This window comes from Phalacrocorax carbo, chromosome 21, assembly GCF_963921805.1.
Source record: "Phalacrocorax carbo chromosome 21, bPhaCar2.1, whole genome shotgun sequence".
Classification (NCBI taxonomy): Eukaryota; Metazoa; Chordata; class Aves; order Suliformes; family Phalacrocoracidae; genus Phalacrocorax; species Phalacrocorax carbo.
In genome coordinates, this window is record NC_087533.1 from 6547536 (window position 1) to 6566374 (window position 18839).

An 18839-nucleotide genomic window follows, 5' to 3' on the forward strand; every position below is an offset into this window, starting at 1 on the left:
AGAAGGCGGCGCCGGCCCCCGCCCGCCCGCCCGCCCCTTCACCAGGCGGGTCCCGCTCCCCGTCCCCTCAGACGGCCGCGCGCCCCCTCACAGCCGCCTGCCACCGTCGGCGACAGCAGCGCGCGACGGCCGCTCCCGCCCGCCCGCGCCCCGACCCCCGCGCGCCGCCCGCGGGAGCGTCACGCGTCCCTGCAGCCCGCGCGCCCCGTCGCCCGCCCCGCAGCGGGGACCGTCTGCACGCGCCGGCCGGCGGCGCAGTCCCGGCGCGCGGCCGTGAGTTACCCAGCGCGATCTGGGAGCCGCTGGCGTCGGCAAAGGCCTCAGGTCTTGCAGTCTGCAACATCTGTTAAAAGAAAGGCCTAGGAGTATCTGCCGTGCTATTGCTACCTTTCCCCAGTGCAATCCTACAGCTTCCAGTAACTCGGTCTGTTACTGGAGTTCTCTGGCGGCAGTTACGCCTGCTGTAGCTATTCATGCACTACTGGTGGTACAGCTATCTTTTAGGATGAGTTAGTGTCCCGTGGAACCTAGTAACAGCGTTACCGTTTGTGATCACCGCCTGTATTGCTACTCAGAAAATAGTCTGCCGGTGCACGCGGCTGGGGCCCTACCCAGTGCATGCCTGCACCGGCAGCCCAGCGCTCACCGTCCTCCCAGAGGGACTGAGCGCCTGCGCAGAGGGTTTTCAGCACTCAAACTGTACACAACACACAAAACCCTTTGGAAACAGCAAGATCCTCCCTCTTTCGGTGCACTCGGTACAATCACTACCGGTACAAGGCGCTGGGCAAACACAAGCAAGAATAGGAAAAGTGAATTGGCATCAGTCAGGAGATCCAGTCCGGTCTCACAGGAACCTAGCAAAGAAAGGCTCCGCTTTTTAAAATGAGGTTTCATTACACACACGCAGAGGACGAAGGTCTTCATTAACAGGAATTTCCACATTTAGAACGCGTGCAGGTACTTGCAAGTCCGCGCTGCGTTTGTAAGAGGCACTGCAATAACACACAGTGTTAGGTCCAACAAGATGTAGGTCACGTTTTCCAGACCGGCAACAAGCGCAGATGCTGCTCGAGCACCTGAAAACAACATAGAACGCGCTACCGAAGGGTTACACCCAAGCGTTGGTTTATTTCCTTCCGAAAGAGCAGCTGCATCTCTGCCACCTCCTGACGGCTCAGTGCCTTGTCACAGGACTGAAAGGTCAGCCTGTAGCAGAGGCTCTTCTGTCCAGTCTCCAATTGCTGGAAACTGTCAATTAACTGGATGGATATGACCATTTCACCTGACACCCGCCTAGCAATGGTGTGAAAAGCAACTTCATCAAATTGTCCTCCATCAGGAACCCAAAAGCTGACATCATGCACATAGGAAGGTGGATAGAGAGAAAAACTCTTGAAAAGCTTTAACTCTCCTCTAGGAAATTGACAAAGGAACCGTGTGTCTGATGTCCAGAGCATTCGCCAGTCAGTTATTCCACAGATCAGCATGACTAGGAGGTCAAGATTCAGTGACACAAAGACAACAACCAACTCACTGCTTAACAGTTCGTAATGAGCTGTCCTTATAATTCCCACACAGGAGTCCTTCTCACAGGAGCCTGAAGTACCTGTCTCCATACAGATGAAGTACTGAATTTTACTAAGCTGAGATTCAAAAGCAGCAAAGTCATTTAGCTCAGTTGTTTCAAAGCTCATTGCTTCCTGAAGATTGATGTTCACTTTAGAGCCAGAAACAGTCTGGTGGAGAGAATGTATGCTGGTTTTAATGTTATTCACCAATATCTGGATACAGCTGTTCTCTGTACCCCTGTTAACGGCACATACAAAAACCATCTCATGAAAAACAGGCATGGAGTAAGGACCAATAAGACACTTCCTGAAAACTGGGCCAGAAAGAACATGAAGCGTCCCCGGGAGAAAGGCTCCTTTTTGTATTATGGCCTGAGCGTAAGGTAGAAGGGAAGGTCTAAGATAACACTGTTTTGAAATGTGGCATCCCTGTTGTACATTCTCCCAGCCATTCTTATCTGTGTTCCTGCAAAAATCAACATGGGAAAATAAAACTGCATTTGCCAGTCCACTAGACATTTCTTCCGTGCTTGGAGTCTCCTCTGCGCTCAGAATGATCCAAAAGATATTTGAGTGACAAACACCGTTGAGGTGACCTTGGTGGAGCAGAGAAAGGCAGTAGTCAGTGTTTTGTGATGGAAAGGCTTGGCTGAGCTCTTCAGTGAGCTTCTCCTTTACAGTCTGTACTGGATGATTTGAATTTAGTTCTAGGAAACCCCTGTGAAAAATAAAAGTGCAAATTACAGACACCACTAAACAGATTTCCTTGAAATGCCTTCCTGTGATCATAATTTGAGTGCAGCAATTTAGCCAAAACAATCACACATACTAAGTTGGTTTCTACTAACTACCCGAACAAGCCACGGCTTTCATCAAAGGTGTTGTAGTAGCTAAAACATTTTCAGGACAGTGGTGTATGTCTCCAGATTGCAATCAAGAATTAACTGTGCTTTTACTGGTAAAAAAGGAATGGGACTTAACAGTCAACACCTCCATTTCTACTCAGCACAGGCATTACCAAACTACAGAAATGGTTCAAATTATGCTAGCCCTGGATAGCCTCTGAAGTATGCAACTGTTCGCCTAAGAGGGTAGCATTTTTATCCTAGCTGGCCTTAGCACTGTGGTATTAGCAGACACCAAGTCAGCTCCTGAATTCTTTCCACAGTACAATAAAACAGATTAAAGTTTTCTTCTTTATTTGTGCGTTCAAGTATACAGCAGTTTCGTCTCAACCACGTTTCATTTTGTTTTGTAGTCTTGTTTTTAAGTAGGCCATAACCACAAGCCAACATGAAGCAGACTTGAATAAGAAATGGAGCAGGTAATTCTTTAAAGGGGAGAGGAGGGCAAGGGAAGCAACTCCATTTTATCTGACACCTGCCCTGGTCATTCCCACCAAGAGCAGGAGTGTGTGTTATTGCCAAACAGAAACTAATTATACAACTTACCTATTAATTTTATCCACAAGTACTTGTGGTACATGGAAAGAAACTTTTCGGCTTTCCAGTTCTATCTCACAGATCATAGGTTTGAAACGTGGAAGCGGCATGCTTCGTGTGAAAATGTGGTTTAAAGCACCCTCTACACAGAAAGGTTTATCTTGACTCCTGACAATACACAAAAGCAGAGCAAAGTTACCGATCATTTCCTGTATTTAGCGTGTCACAATCAAGCATTAGATAACTCTGTGTAACACTAACACACTCCTTGTTGAATCCCAGGCCTTTTAACAAGGTGACAAAAATGCAACACTACCATATTTTTACTGGGTAGGTGGTCCAACGTTGGAACAGGTTGCACAGAAAGGCTGTACAGTCTCCATCCCTGGAGACTGAATGTGGCTGTGAGCGACTTGCTCTAGCTGGCTCTGCTTTAAGCTCTGGGGTAGGACTAGATGGTTGCTGGAGGTCCCTGCCAACATCAACCATGCTGTGATTCTGTGATTGTCTGCTAAGCAGATACACATACATACAGCAGTCCTCCTGCTGCCTTTAGGCCAAGATTGACATGTATTCTCAAACGGACCCTTTTGACCTTTAAAATCCTAAGATAATCTTATTTTTTAGAGGGCAATTTGTCAAGAAGCTTGCATTTTTATCTTGGCTATTCTGCTTAGAGGTGAAAAAGAACTACAGCTATTTTAAGGAAAATTAAAGGGAGTTCCTCTCTCCAACAAACAATATACTGAAAGAACTAGTGCTAGGCATTACACAAGCACAAACACCAGCTTTTCAGTTTTGCCACATGATGGTTACCTGTAGCCTGTACACTTATATCCATGGATAGTCTCTGCTTTAAAAGGATGAACATTACTCAAGATAAATCCAGCTCCTGCTGCCACAGCCACTATCTGCCAGCTGTTGTGCCATTCTCTCCTTGGCTGATCAGCAGGGGTCCCACCCTGTCCATTGCAAAGAGCCACATGGACCTCCCCCTCCTCTGTCAGCACTTCTGCAGAGCTGGAAGGAAAGACAGGCAACAACAAAAATCCTGTTAGCACACCCAGAAAGTTCATAGTCCCAGAAAAACACCAGTAACACAGCTAGAAATGTGTACCACCGCAGTCAATTAGCAGAGAACTACTCCCAGTTTACTCACCTACGGAAAAAGCAGGCAAGAAGCTCTCTGTTCTTCACTACCCCAGCCTTTCTCCCACAGTGAGGGAAGTTGAAATAAATACAATCAAATTCTGGTTTTTCTGGTAAAAAATAGTCCTTCAGCTTGGTGCAGTCCACAGAAAACACAACCTCAGCTCCTTCAAAAGTAAATGACAAACAAGACCCTGGTGTTTATCGTTATGGAAAAAATTTAAAGCATGGTAGCAATTAAAGGCCTCTAGTCCATTTTTTAATGTATCAGAGCAGCAGCTGCCAGGCATCTTCCCACTCATGCACATTAGAAAACACAGAAAGCCTAGGCTCCCTTTGCTTCTTGCAGAGACTTCTGCTAACCGGCTACTTGTTTCAGCCTGATTAGATTTTAGGGTATTTGATTTCGCCTCGTGGACAAATCCAATTCCTCGTGGCAAAAGCGGGTTTTCCGAGACGCCTGGAGCGGTGAGGCGCTGCGAAGTGACCGGGCGGCTCCCACGGAGGCACGGCAGCGCCGCGTCGCCGGTGCAAGGAAGGCACGCCGCGCTAGAGCCGTGCTCCGGCCCTTACGAGAAAAGCGACACCGTTTCTCTCCCCGTCCCGGCCTCCCACGCCGCTTTGCCCGAGGGGCCCCGGTACCGGCCCCCCTCCCTCCGAGCCCCGCCGCCGCCGACCCACCTCTGTCCCGCAGCCGCCGGATGCTCTCGGCGGCTCGCCCCCACCCCGACACCTCCTCTTCGCTCTCGTAGCAAGTGGCCACGACGTGTGTCCCTGCGGCCCCGCAGAGGGAGGCCGCGAAGGAGAAGTTGCCCTCCCCGAGCAGCAGGACGCGGCGCGCCGGGCCCATCGCGGCGGGCGGCCCCGCGGCCGGCGCTGGCGGGCCGCCGGCGCTCCGTCATGACGTGGCCGCCGGCCGGTGTGCCGCTGATGCGCTCGTGGCCTCTTGGTGGCGTCAGGCCGCGGCCCCCCCGCTGCTTTGGCGGCAGCAGCTCCCCCCGACGGACCCTCTGCGCGGGGCGGCGGCAGCCCCACGGCTGCAAGTTAGGGCTTGAGAGAGAGTAGCCGTGCTTTCCTGTCACCGTCGGCTGTTCCACTGTGTGCCCTCCGCTGCTGCACGGGGCGAGGACGGTGTTTCAGAGGGGTGACATGGGTAATGACAGCGGAAGGCTTAAAGTAGTCACGCTTCCAATGGGTTTCGGCTGTCACGTGTGAAAGGAACATGAATACCATTATATATGTTCGATAAATAGCCACAACCATCAGCAGAAGCTGCATCCATTAAGATAAGAAAAGGAATGTACCACCTGGAGACAGAGAAAGCATCCAATAAGGAACAAGAAGACCCCAGACTCAAATATCACTATTGAACCAAACCATCATGTGAGGGGAGGGGAACTTAGATTGTAAGGGTATCATTGCCCAGGGTTTTCTTTGTTCAGGGTCCCTCTCCGGAGACACCCAACTCGAGCTGCTCTTTACCACTGTGCCACTCAATAAATTCATCTGGCATATGTCGTGTTGAGATTCTGCTTCAGGGAAACCTAGGGTTGAGCCTGAGAGGAGAAAAAGCATCCAAGAGTGAGTGTGTGTGACCGAGGAGTCAAAAAGGGGCACCTGTCAGCTCAGTGGAGCTGCCCACTGTGAAGGGACTCCCGTCCTAGCAGTTAAAGTCTCAGGTGGTGTGCGTGCGACTCACTGGTGTGTGAACGCTCAGGCTGTGGCTTCTCCTTTAACATCAGGAAGGAACACAATTCTCTGATGCCCTCTGTCACATGGAAGTATAGGAGGTCCCTCTCCCATCACCAGGGAGGTGCAAGGGACAACTTTCCATGTCATATTACCTGCTATTGAGATCCAGCCTGATCCTAGGGTGTTGTTGATTTCTATTGCCAGATCATGTCCAAGATGTGTTTGTACGACTCCCTCCATGGCTTCTTAATGCATGCTGCTGGCCATCGGGAACTGTGGATAGACTGGGCCAGCACTTCTAAATCTTCCCAGTACGGCTGGAGGTGCACCGCCAATAAAAATGATCACTCAGTGAAAACCCATATGGCAAACTGGAATGAAGTGCAGTACGATTATGCACAGAACTGTGCAGGGCAAGCCACTTTCTTCCCAGGTAAGTCCTTGTGCTTTTCCTTATTGTGGATATAGCAAATCTCAGCTGAGATGACCACTGGTCATTTAATTTGTCATGCACTCAGGGCATTATTCTTTCCATCCCCAGCTATGAATACATCAGAGCTAAGCCTCCCATGAGTAGCTTCCCTGTCTGCAGCCCTGCTCCTAATCTTTTCTACTGTTTTTTAAAAATGCAGAAAGGCAACAGCCAGCACCCTTTTATCTGAGTGCCCTACAACAGTCCCACTACAGGAGTAAAGATGTGAGGCATGCTTTTTTGTTCAAACTCAGTCTTACTCCTTCTAACAGTTGCCCCAGTGCAGCTCTTTCCTTTGCTGTTCAGATGGTGAATCAAAAGTCATCACCAAAGCTTTGTGATCTTAGGTTAGACTGATTTGAATATAGCAGTGCAATTGCAGATACTTTGGTCTTCCTGTAAGATATAAAATGTTACAGTTTTTTACTTATATTTAGCCATGCTAAATGTGAGTTTTTCTTTTCAGCATACTCACTGTTTTGAAACAGCTTACTCTTGAGACTTCAACAAGGGAAATCATCAAATAATAAAAAGTATGTGCACAGAACTGAAACAGAGTCTGTTGGATCTGTAGGGTAGCTGAAGAGGAGCTTCTGAATTACATTTGTGCTTAGTGATGACAGAATTGTTTTCTGTCGTTTTCTCATTGTTGAGTTGTGCTCCTGTGCCACCACAGAACAGGTATTTCGAGTCATACAGGGAGTAGTATTTGCATTTCAAGTGTTCTTGTCTAGCAAACCTAATCATGTTTATCCCCAAGGAGCTTTCACTCAAAATTCCCATTTCTTCCCCTGAGTTTGAGCCTAACAAAACTCTGCTCTATAGAAAAGATTTCCCACAGTTGCACTTTCTGGATATATTCTTGCTATTTTGCACTTAATTCCTCAAGGTTTTTTTGTGTTTATTCTTTAAGGATTTGAATGAGAACCTCATTGATTTATGAGCCACCACCCTGAGTTGGAACCTCCTTCCTTCAACCCAACTGCTCAGTCCTGCTACACCATAGACTACAGGTCTCCATATGGCAGCATTTTCTTTGCTTGTGTCCAACACTCAGAGAAGGAACGAGAAGGATGCAGGAAAAGCACAGAGATGGAGAGAATCTGCAGACTATGCCTTCAGAAAAACAGGAAGCCTGTCTGCTAGCAGTGCTACAAGGATATCCTTCAAGCAAAAAGATCAGTCACACAAAATGTAGCATCATGCGAAAAAACGTTCTTCCCGCTTTCTAAGCTGTATTGTTTGTAACCTGTGTGTGTTTCTGTCATTTGTTTTGTGTGCAGAGGTGACTGCAAGTCACCAGTCACTCTGTCCCTTGTCAGTCAAGCCCAACTAACACCTTAACTGGAAGATCTTATTAGAACCAGCTAATAGGAAACAGTAGACCTTGACAATTAGGTGGGATTTGGGTATTTGATAATGACCTCACATCACTGAGTGCTCATTTTATTTTTCTCACTTAAAGCCATGGAAGAAGGATGCCCTCTCGGTTCATTTGAGATTTAAGCTGATCCCTTCTAATATAATATTTTCTTAGCAGGTATAAGGAACATAGAAAATAGGCTAGGTCATAACTGAGTCTGATGATTTGTGTGACAGATCTTTGGCATTCTGTCCTTTTTGGAGATGAATTTTAGAAATTCAGTTCCAGTAATATAGACTTTCCTTTATGCTCATATCCCTTTGAAGAGAGGTGCTAAGCAGATCATGACACCTGAGAAGAACTTAGTAGTGTTTTGTACTGCTTAACAGTGTTCGCATAAATCAGATTAATAGTGTAGATGTCAGATCCTGTTTACTGTTTGAAGGGCACTGACCACTGACTTTCAAAGTGGTGTGATTTGCACCACGAGAGCAGGACATTTTTCTCCTCTCTGGATATATCTATGTTACTGCAGCTATCTGCAACTGCTCTGAATTGGTTACAGCACTTTCATGCTTCTCCATAACATGAGTCATTCTAGAGATTTAAGATACAGTTGACTTCTATTTAGTTGTTATCTAATAGTCACACTTTGAATGGGTTTCGATTGTCATGTAGTTGTTTTACCAGTCTAATCTCCACTGGAAAAACTTTTCTGTTGCTTGTGAAACATTGAAATCCTCTGGCAACGCTGAAGGTAAAGGCTCATGCAATTAGATGTTTGCAAAACATTAGAGCACACGAAAGGAAACTAGCAAAGTGTTTCTGAACACCAAGACAAGCTCTCTTGGACACATCTGCCACTCAGGCTGTAAGCAAGAATGATGCCAGTTATGTTTCCCTGCACAGCAACCTTACACAGCTTTCTTGACTCAACACTTCTCTTGTACTCAGTGCTCGAAACAAAAAAATACAAACTGCTTATTCATGTTTTATTTGTTAGTAAACTTACTTAGCATAAATAATAAGAATAGCCATTCAGTATAGGTGGCATCTGATGAAATGTGCTCTTGAATGGCCCCCCAGGGTGACTAAATAGCAGCCTACTTCCTTTGAGCTCCTGCAATGGCAGGCTTCTCTTCATGGGTGATAGGGATAGTGCGCTCAGGGATGTCACTTTGTTTCCTCGGTGCGCTCACTGTCAGGACACCATCCAGAGAGAGTGATGAGGTTATGGTCAGAGGGTCCACATCATCTGGAATCCTGTATTTCCTGTTGAACTCCCGGGCAATAAAGCCATGCTCATCCTTCAAAAGGAGAAGAGAAGGCACAGCCCGGATTAGAAATGTTCACACAGTTCCACCTAAACCACGGGCCCTTTGCATTAAGTCTGAGATGCGGAAGCTCCAGCTCTCAAAGGAAAACTTTTCAGAAAGTTAAAAGAGTTTTTATTATGAGATGCCCTTTTTAAAGAGCCAAGACTGGGCAAAGTGAGACAGTGCTCTGCCTAGGCTGCAGGTGCCTGTAGGTACACTGTTTGCAGGAGGAAGCTTTATGTTGCAGCTCTTACGCCAGCCAGGGACTGGCTTCATTGCACAGTGGTGTGCTGTCATTCCTAAGATGCAGCAGCTAGACCTACATGCAGTGCCAACCACGCCTGTTCCTGAGGGTCTCCAGAGCTCTTGTAATATGCAGCTTTCTAATGAGCTGATCTCTGCTATAGTACTTGATTACTTTCTTAGCAAAAAAAAAAAAACAACTGTGGAAGCTGTGTCAGGATTACAGGCTTCCACCAGCTACAGATAATGCTGTATTTCCTGACTGACAGACCTGTGCTGCCAGAAGCTCTTAGAGCTGACAATTCCAGTGACATAGCTACTTTATCATGCAGATTTGTTTGCTTCTGGCAAGGAGGTGGGGGGTGGGGATGGGAGGAGGGAGATGGGGGCTGGCAAACCCTGTAACATACAGCTTTGGACTTGGCTTTTGACTTGGCTGTTGACTTCTCTCTGCCCAGCTGCCACACAGGTCTCCAGAGCCAGAAAGCAGTGGGGTGACTGACAGCAGAACACAGCCGTTAAGGATTGCATACTGATAGATGGGCCTTTTTCAGGAAGAGGTAGCCTCATGGTAGTGGAACAGAGGAATGCACTGATTCATTATGTGGTTTAATCATTACAGTACATTGTTAGCTTATGTAGCTATGTACGTTGTTAGTTGAATGCCTCCCTGCATTCCTCATCTCTTCCCAGAAAGAGGGAGGACCAGAAATGCCCATTTCAAAGATGATTTTCCAGTTCAGTTCACAGTTCATGTAATATCAGCAATAAATCTCCACTCTGTTGCTGCCCAGTCTGGAATCAGCTGGGGGGTTGCACAGAGCATCTTCCATTAGGATTGGCTGATAAAAAACATTAGAAGATTTAGAGATGAGCACAGGAGTGGATTGTTTTGCAGTTTCCTTGTTTAACCACAGATGAGGAAGTTCACACTGACTCTATCAGTTGCACAGTTAAAGTAGAAGTACCTGGCGCTCCTCGTGTTTCCCGTGAATTTCTATCATGTCCCCAAGCACCTTCACTTTTAGCTCCTCAGGGGAGAAATGCTTCACATCAAGATTCACAGAAAATTTGTCCTTCTCCAGTCGCATCTGCAAAACAAGGAGGTGACTTCAGAAAAGAGCAGGTGAGGGTTTCAGCTTAAAAAGGCTTTCAGAAACAGCAGTTCAAGACTCAAACTGTCTAACCTTCATTTGTTCATGGGATTCTGATCTGGGTGGCTTTTTGCCTTGCTGGCCTGTTACATTAATGCCCATCACTACAGTATGTAAAATGTGAACGCTTTCTCTTGATCACATGGGATAAATGTTTTCCTTGGGTGTGAGGACGAGATTCTCTTAATCTGACTTTGATAAAACTGACTCTTTTGTTGGCCTACAGGTTTCATATCCAATTATTTTTACAGAATGTCTGGAAGTTTCCAGTTTCCATGACTGGATTTTGCAAAGTCTTTCAAGCAAAAGGAACCCTGATTGTGCAGCTGACGGCAACTCATCTGCTGGCTCTGAGGCTTTCCCCTGCATTGTCACTCTTTAGTAACCAAAATAATGTGTCACTGGCAAGCAGTACTGCCTCACTGCTCACCTCTGTTTTCTGAGCAGGAGGACTTCTGCTGAAACTCTGAGTAACCTGCTGGTAGTCTCACCTCCTTCCCTTCCATTTAACACTTTATTGCCCCTAACAAATACTGCTTTTTGCTGCTTCCTGAGGTTGATTTTGCATTTTATGCCTGTCTTGGACATGTTTGTGGGACTTAGCTATATGAACTGGCTGTCTGTGCCTTCCTGCTGCATTCGTAGTCAGCAATCATGTGAGCCTCCTGGAGCTCTGCTCTGGGATGTGGAGGCAGCCTTTGTGCCAGGTCTAGGCTTACTGGTTTCCACAGTTTGACCTGGGAGTCTAAGTGCTTCCTTTTCCTTCTAGATTATTTGTGAAGGTTTTTCCACTGAGATAGTCAGATGTTGTTATCTGTGGTGCTTATTATGGCTGCTTCAGTAGACACTCAGACCCAGGTCACTAAATCAAGGGAAAAGTTATGCAAAGATTAAAAAAAAGACTTTCCTCTCACTCCTTTGGCTTAGAATAGCACTACAAGTTACTTGTAAATAAGACAGTTGACTCACAGAACAGGTAAGGTTGTCTGAACTGCGTGCCTCTTGGCTCAGCCACTGAAGCAAGCAGATGGCTGCTTCATGACCCTCTGGGTCCTGTATCTTACATAAAATGCTGCTCTCCTCAGCGGTGACTCATTAAAATAGGCCCCTTTTTCCTTGGCAACCATGAGCTCCTACACATGAGGATCCTGCTACCCTTGCCCACTGCCCTGTGCTGTTTGCTTCTCAAGACGGAGCGGGATTGAAAGTTTTGCAGAGAAGACAGGGAAATTAGGCTTCCTCCTTTCTTCTGTCAGTCATTTCCCACACACAGCTCAGTTTGCCTCTATTCCTAGCACTATGGCGATACTTGCTTTCAGCCACAAATGATTAGCAGAACATGCAGAGGTTCTTGCCCAATGCAGAGGAACAGAGGCACAAACACAGCACCCTTTTCCCCAGCCTTTTCCTAATAACCACCTACAAGCAGCTTCCAAGCTCTCAGCTCTCATGGGTCTCCAGTTCCAGACCCATCAGGATGTGCACACAGCAATAACAAAGAGCATTAAGAAGGGAAGATTACCTCAGAGAGTCCCGTCTCTAGCCAACTGGGCATCCGAAGAATGGGGGATCTCATCAGGAAGGGACTGAGGCTGGGGGAAACAGGGAGCAGCTCTGACTCCTGCAGGTGCTCTCCGAAAATCTGGTCAAAGATACGACTCGGTGCCAACCAAGACAACAGGGGTCTGCGGATCAGGGGGTTATGAATGGTGATATCCATTGGAGTGCGCTGGAGGAGCCTGGCAAACAACTGTACTGCAGTGCTGTGCCGGGAGCAGGGGACAGCTTTATACCCATGCAGCTGGCCTGGCCTTCCCCCCCGCCTGAGGCCTCTTGAACAGTGGTGTCAGGGATTTTATTGTCCCACTCCTGGGCTGGTCCCTTCATCGGTGCCCAGTAGCTGTCTGGGGGATTTAAACATGCTGCTGAGGAGGAGGGGGAAGGGGAGAAGAAGAAAAGGAGTCTAATGGGGCAGCAAGAAGCCAAACTGCCCAGCCACCCGCCCCACTCCCCACGTGCTGTTTATCTGCACAGTCCAAGGCAGGCTTGGCGGATGTTCCCAGCTGCTTTGGATGCCAGCAGGATCAATGCAGCTCCTATCTTTGGCTCACAGGGAAAATGACAAGGGGCTGTTGTTCCCACTGCCAGCACTGAGACTTCAGCTCTCCACATCACCCACCAGTCTAGGAAGAGACTAGAGACTTCCTTTGCCTCTCCTTAAGGCAAAGGAAGCCACAGGCCTGCTTTAGTCAGAGGGCAGGCAAGATTCCAGGTGGTCTTTGCTGAGGTGCCCCTGGCAGTGCGGCTCTCTGCAGGCCAGTAAGCCTCGCTGCCTTAGCGCACACCCATTGGTGTGTGCGCGAATGAAGGACAATTTCTCCAACGTGCTTCAGCCCAACACCTCTCGTCCTTTGCCCACTACAGAAACCACTTTGCTGGAGAGAGCAGAAGAGCCCAGAGTACCCCAGAGGGCTGTGAGCAGAGATAAAACCGGCATGTCAATGGCCTCCATGGTGCTCCACTGCAACGTGCCTTCTCAGGGATGCAGGCTACCTCTGTCTTCCTGTGCCCCTGCATTAAGCTGATTTCCTGTAATTACGCTCCCAATACATCTTAATTCACACATTTATTTTAATTCTTGCCTCACCTGTGAACTTACATCATGGGAATGGGTTCAGCCTAGCAACTGTCCTTAAAGGGCAAGAGCTAGTCTCTGCCTCTGAGAGCTCAGAACTTAAATATAATTACTGGCTCAGAGGCACATCATTCTTACTGCTAGCACCACCAGACCCTGGCAAAAGGGTCTGATGCTCTTCCTCTCAGCTTGCCTGCAAGAATAGGGAGCAGAATTTTCTGTGAAAGCTCAGGCCATAAATACCTTCTCTAATTCCCCATTACATCAACAGCAGTGCACCTGCTCTCTCATACTACAGGGACACAGAGTCAAGGAAATCTCTCGTTTCAGGGTACAAGGAGCTTAACTGGGCACTACTTCCCTCCTCCCCCACCACCCGCCCCCCCCCCCCCAATAAAACTGGACCTTTGCCAGTTTCAGATCCCTGTTTAACTCATGATCTCTGGCACAGGCATTTCTCCCGGTCTCATTACATTGTGCCAAAGCCCTGTCGAGGGGACAGCCTCGACAGCCGGCTTGCAGCAGCACAGTTTGGGATGTGGAGGTGTCAGTAGTGGGATCTGGATTCTGTCTAGCCCTGCTTAACTACCTGAAGCACTTCACCACTCACAGGAACAAAAGGCTTGCATCGTCCACTCACCTTCTGGGAAAATCAAGCTCCTTTGTGTAGGGCACGGGAGGGGATGATTTGGGCCCTAAGCTCACAGTGGGATGATAGATGTGATAGTGACTTCACGTGACTTTGCATCACCTAATCAAGCACCAGCCAGCATTAGCTACTGTCCTGTCCCCATGGGGTGCTTCAGGACCAGTCCACAGTGTCAGGGACTCCTTGAGCCTGCTTTCAATGAACCTTCTTGATGGCCCTTGCCTTTGGGGGCACCACAGGCAGCAGAGCGTGGGGTCTGTCCTGCTTTCTCCTACTTCAGCTGTCCTCGGCTCACATCTGTGCCTCCCTGCTCTGTTTGGCTACCCATTTGCCTCCTGCACCCCCTGCTTGAGGAAAGGATCTCCGAGGCTGGGAGAAGGTGTGGTATTTTCCCGAGGTGTCCCTGACTGCAGGCAGTGCCTGCACTCCCTGCTGGAATGCAGTGAGAAGCTTCCCTCGTCACCCTGGCGAGGCATCCTGGGGCCTGTGTCCGTGGCTATTTTGGTCCATCTTTTTATCACACACTCCTCCCTGTGGAATTCGCCCAATTAAAACCTTGCAATCTGCAGCCTTCACTCTCAGAGGCAGTGAGTGCTTGGAAGATCCCCTTCCCAGACACGCTATGGCTGCACGGACTGTCCCCCATGCCTACCCCATGAGCTCGGAGTACGAGTTTGCCAACCCTAGCAAGATCTACGACCAGAACTTTGGAGAAGGTAAGAAAGGAGATGGGATCCCCCCAGCACCTTTCTCTCCTCTGGTGCAGGAGGGCTGGTGGAGTCCCCCTGGCGCGACTGAGCTCCAGAGCAGGCCAGGAAAGCTGGAGCCAAGGAATTCTGAGCATAAGAACCCAGGTCAAATCAGGGGGTAATATCCAGGGAATAGCCAGGGTCTCTCTCTTCAGGTTCACTTCCTCCGTCCATGCCTACTGCTGTCTCTCCTGTCCCTCCCTCATGCCCCCAGTGGTCTGGCATTCATGCATATGCTGTGCAAACATGGAGCAAAATGCGCCAAGGGGGGAGTTTTTGCAGCCGGGGGCAGTGGAGAAAAGCTGAGCTGGGGTATTCAGCACAAAGCCGGGCAGTGGCTGGTGGAGGGGAAGGAATGTGGGCAGCAGCAGAACCATTCAGCACCAGCACAACAGCATGAAAAGGCAAAAAGCTCCAAGGAAAGCCCCCTGGACAATGGCACACAAAAGGCCTTTAGTTCTTCAGGGCAGTTTCTTCACCATCAGCATTTTCCATGCCCATCCCTGGCTGTGGGCTTTGCACTGCAGAGCACCCAGTGCACCTACCATTCCCTCCCTGTCCCCCCAGCAGACATGCAAAAGCTGGATGCCAGCCCTTGGCTTGCTGGCAGCTGCTAGCTGTGTGGTGGGAGGCAGCGGCTAGCGAGCATCTGGGTCTGTACGTGTTTTGGAGACACAAAGGTAAGAACTGCAAGAGACTCCATCCATATTGTACTGATGTGGTGGCAAAACCAAGGTGTTTGCCAGGTCACAGCCTCCTCCTGTCACCCTCCCCTTTCTGCTACCAACCATCCTTATCCAACTCTTGCCCTGAAAACCACACACTCCTCACTGAGTCTCATTTTCAGGTGTGTCCCCATGTGAGATTTTAGCCCCTGCCCTGTACCATGGCTACTACATCAGGCCTCGGATCAATAAGCAGCTGGATCGAGGCACCTCTGAGATCAGCCTCAATGAGCACAAATTCCAGGTGTTCCTGGATGTCTGTCACTTCCTGCCGGATGAGCTCACTGTCCGCACTGTAGACAACCTGTTGGAGGTGATGGGGCAGCATCCACAGAAGGCTGATCGCCATGGCTTCATCTCCCGAGAGTTCACCAGGACCTACATCCTCCCTCTGGATGTCGATCCCTTGCTGGTGAGAGCCACGTTGTCCCACGATGGCATCTTAAGTATTGTGGCACCCCGGACAGGGAAGGAGGTGAAGGCCAGAGTCAACGAGGTGAAGATAACCCAAGAGGAGCAGCCAGTGGGGAAAGAAGAACAGTCTGAGGAAGGAAAAGGGAAGGAAGAGTCCTAAAGGTCCCAGATCTGGGCTTGAGCAGGGAGGGCGGGGGGACAGGGATGGGGAATCCACTGTGCCAGACCCTTATTTCTCACCATCAGTGTTCAACAGGGCTGTGAGGCAGCCATATATATGCCAGACTTTGGCTTATTAAAGCTGATGGCTGGAAAAAGGGACCTGGAACTGAAAAAAGAGGGGGACTAAAGAGTTAGTGTGAGGGACTGTAATGCAAGTTTTCTCCTAGGTCAGGTGCTCATTGAGCACCACGCAGAGTGCTCTTCACTCACCCCAAATGGCAAGGGTCACTCTTACCCTAAACTGTGAGGCTGTGTCACAGTAGGCTTTTAAACAGCTGCTGTGCTCTAGCCCAGAGGGTACTGGGAAGAGGGAAGAGATGATCCCAGTGCCTCACTTCTGAGCTGGTGGCTGACCTTTGTGGAGATGGAAGGTGCTTATTGGTCTGTAAAAGTGCCTGCAGCTCTGAGGTGGAAAGAGGAATAAATCTGCCTCTTATCTTCTATTGTTTGCCTTGGATTCGTGTTGCTTCTGGCCAAGCTACTCTGCAGCAGGAACGATGGACAGTGCCTTAGCTGCTCCAGATGTGGGGAGCAGAGCAGTGGAGGGTTCACACTGAGTTCACATCTGTGGAAATGGCATGAGTGGGGACTTGGAAGGACTCTGTCAATGGGGCAGCCAGGGAGACCTCTGTGGTTGGCCCTCCTGGCTCAGATGCAGCTGGAGTTTCTTGCTGTTGTAGGGAGCCCACAGTGGGCAGTAGCCTCAAGGAGAAGAGATGTAGAGTCATGGGCTCTTGGAGGCTCACTATGCATTTCCAGACATGGAGCTGGAGTCAGCCCAATTAAACAAATGCCAAGGCACAGCCTGCTTGCTTCAGCCCTCTAGTTTATGGGATATAAGGCTTGTTCACACACAGACCTTTTCAGCCCTCGTGAGGGAAGTGAACCTCAAAATGCTGAAGGGAAAGGCTCTGCTCAGATCCCAAGTGCCTTGCTGGTATCCCAGCACTCTCTGTAGAGTTACAGAGGGGTTGAATTTGCCCTTTTTGCAGACACCATGATGCTACCAGCTACATGAGAAATGTCTCCATAGTCTTGTGATGTTGGGCCAGAGATCGTATGTGCTGCTGTCAGTGGCAGCTGCTGCCTCGGATGGCCCTGAGGGCTTAGCAGGTGCCAGTTGCAATCCTTGTCTTGTCAGAGCCAATTAAAGCAGCCAAAATGCTGTGTCACTGGCCAAATATGGGGGTCTCTGGCATGCCTCAGTGCAGCCCTCCCACAGAAGAGACAGGAGGTTCCAAGGTCCCTGTGGACAGAGCTTCTCCCTCTCCCTGCTGGGATGTGACCTGCAGGCTACTGCACTCTGCCTCCATGAATACATAGGGCCAGAAACACCCTGCTTAGGAGTCTATCCCATGCAGTGTACCTCCTCGGTTGCTGAAACACTTGTATAAGGCTGCTCTTTCACCCTTGCCAGGCAAAGTGGGATCCAGACCAGAGTGAACCACTGTGCAGCTGTTTCCTACTTCTCAGGGGCCCTGACAGCAATGAGGATCAGAGTCAAAATAAGAGCAGCACTGCCTGCCAGCCTCATGTGAGCAAGCAGGAGGATGGCTAAGCCTCACCTCACCTCCTGCTGCAGATCAGATACCCACATTCACAGTCTGTACTGCTGAGGGATGTCCTTAGTCATGAAGTAGGACCATAAACTGCTGCCAGTAAGTATTCAGACACTGTCAAAATAAAAATCACCTTTACAGCAGGCTTTTTCTAAGCCTTTAATAATAATTTCAGAGATAATCCTGGGCTAGTGACTTTCAATCACCTGAAGCAGCTGCTTGTAAGGGCAGGAACAGCCCAGTCCTTAAATGCTCCCCTGTGTACAAGCCTCTTTCTGCTCGTCAGCGCACACCACACCAGCCTCATGCACTTCACCAGATACATACCGCATCCTGTTTGCAGCAGCAGTCACCTGAATCCCATGTCCCTGGAGGCCTGCGTTCCTGAGCCCATATCCCTGTGGTGAGGGCAGAGACCTGTGTCTGTGTGTGGGCTCAGACGTTGCCCTAATTTCCTTAGTCCCTTGCCATAAAAGGATTCCTCAAACTCACAGCCACTTCAGAGCAGCTGTTATAAAAGGATTTTCTTTGTCTCTGACCTGGCATCTTCTGTGCTGGTAAGAAGATCAATGGTCCCCTTGCTCACTGCAGGCCTCCTGTCACTAAGATAAACATCTTCACTGGATTTGGGATAGGGAGCATGGACAGCATATGTCCTGCAAACGGGGCAAAGGGTGCTTGGCTGAAGGAGTGCACATACACACACAATGCAGACATGGCACACGCTAGAGCATGAAATGCCATCTGGCCCTGCTCTGATTCTGCAACACAAAGGCTGTGGGTTGCTGAGCCACTGGGGGCTGAAAATAGCATGTGGCCAGGGCTGAGGCTGCACAGGGAACGGATTCTAAGGCAAAAGAGCCCAAAACAGTTCAGAGCTCTCTCTCCTTCATTTTTTGTAGACAGTGCCAGCTTGTTGCATGCCTGTACCACACACCTATAACAGTGTGCTCCCAGTCCTTCAATATCTGAGGTACCTTTACACCGTTGCAATAGAAACGCACAGCATTAGTAGTCATTACACAGTTCTGTTCCCACTCCGGCTTTTATTAGCCATGTCTTTGCTTTCCAATGAGTTCATTCTCTATTGCTGGGCACTTGCAGGCTCATCCTGTGCCAGTTGCACAGCTTGTTACCCAGACGATGTCCCTGAGTGCATGAAGACAGCTGCCCTGAGCAGTGATGCAGTGAGAGGGACTGGCACTGCCTGGTGTTAGCCACTGGGCTGTTCCTCTGCACCCTGGCAGGCTTTGCACAAAACAGCCTGATCGGCTTGCTGAGCAGGAGTGCTGGAAGCCATGCTCTCTTTCATCCCTGCAGACACAGACTGAGGAGGGAATGCAGAGTGGCAGCCAAGTGCTCTCCAGCTCTGCCAATGTTTTCGATGCCTTTCTGTTTCTCTGATGGAGCTCAAAGCAACAGCTCCAGTATTTGTGAAAGGGGCTGAGGGAAACAGGCTCACAGCCTTTTTTTTCCCCCTTCTC

The 18839-nt window shown here is 49.1% G+C and overlaps 4 protein-coding genes across 5 annotated transcripts; 2 read left to right on the plus strand and 2 right to left on the minus strand.

The window, feature by feature from the left end:
• Window positions 1–907: 907 nt before the first annotated feature.
• FDXACB1 (ferredoxin-fold anticodon binding domain containing 1) lies at window positions 908–5247 on the minus strand. 2 transcript variants are annotated; one of them, XM_064470761.1, is made up of 5 exons: window positions 4844–5242; window positions 4173–4329; window positions 3830–4033; window positions 3023–3181; window positions 908–2289 (listed from the first exon to the last, which is right to left on the minus strand). In XM_064470761.1, the coding sequence occupies exons 1-5, from the start codon at window positions 5010–5012 to the stop codon at window positions 1101–1103; spliced, it is 1878 nt and encodes a 625-aa protein (XP_064326831.1). In that variant the 5' UTR covers window positions 5013–5242; the 3' UTR covers window positions 908–1100. The 2 variants fall into 2 exon arrangements, with proteins under 2 accessions (XP_064326831.1, XP_064326833.1); XM_064470763.1 differs by lacking the exon at window positions 3830–4033 and having other exon boundaries at window positions 4844–5247.
• CFAP68 (cilia and flagella associated protein 68) lies at window positions 5025–8684 on the plus strand. The gene is given in 4 exon segments (XM_064470709.1): window positions 5025–6282; window positions 7003–7007; window positions 7240–7346; window positions 7349–8684. Coding segments are annotated over 4 exon segments (543 nt in total). The 5' UTR covers window positions 5025–6061; the 3' UTR covers window positions 7559–8684.
• On the minus strand, window positions 8668–12344 carry CRYAB (crystallin alpha B). The gene is made up of 3 exons (XM_009507778.2): window positions 11925–12344; window positions 10217–10339; window positions 8668–8996 (listed from the first exon to the last, which is right to left on the minus strand). The coding sequence occupies exons 1-3, from the start codon at window positions 12120–12122 to the stop codon at window positions 8793–8795; spliced, it is 525 nt and encodes a 174-aa protein (XP_009506073.1). The 5' UTR covers window positions 12123–12344; the 3' UTR covers window positions 8668–8792.
• Window positions 12345–14239: 1895 nt separating this feature from the next.
• HSPB2 (heat shock protein family B (small) member 2) lies at window positions 14240–16318 on the plus strand. Its single transcript, XM_009509012.2, has 2 exons — window positions 14240–14402; window positions 15283–16318. Exons 1-2 carry the CDS (start codon window positions 14309–14311, stop codon window positions 15732–15734), a joined length of 546 nt encoding a protein of 181 aa, XP_009507307.1. The 5' UTR covers window positions 14240–14308; the 3' UTR covers window positions 15735–16318.
• Window positions 16319–18839: the final 2521 nt, after the last annotated feature.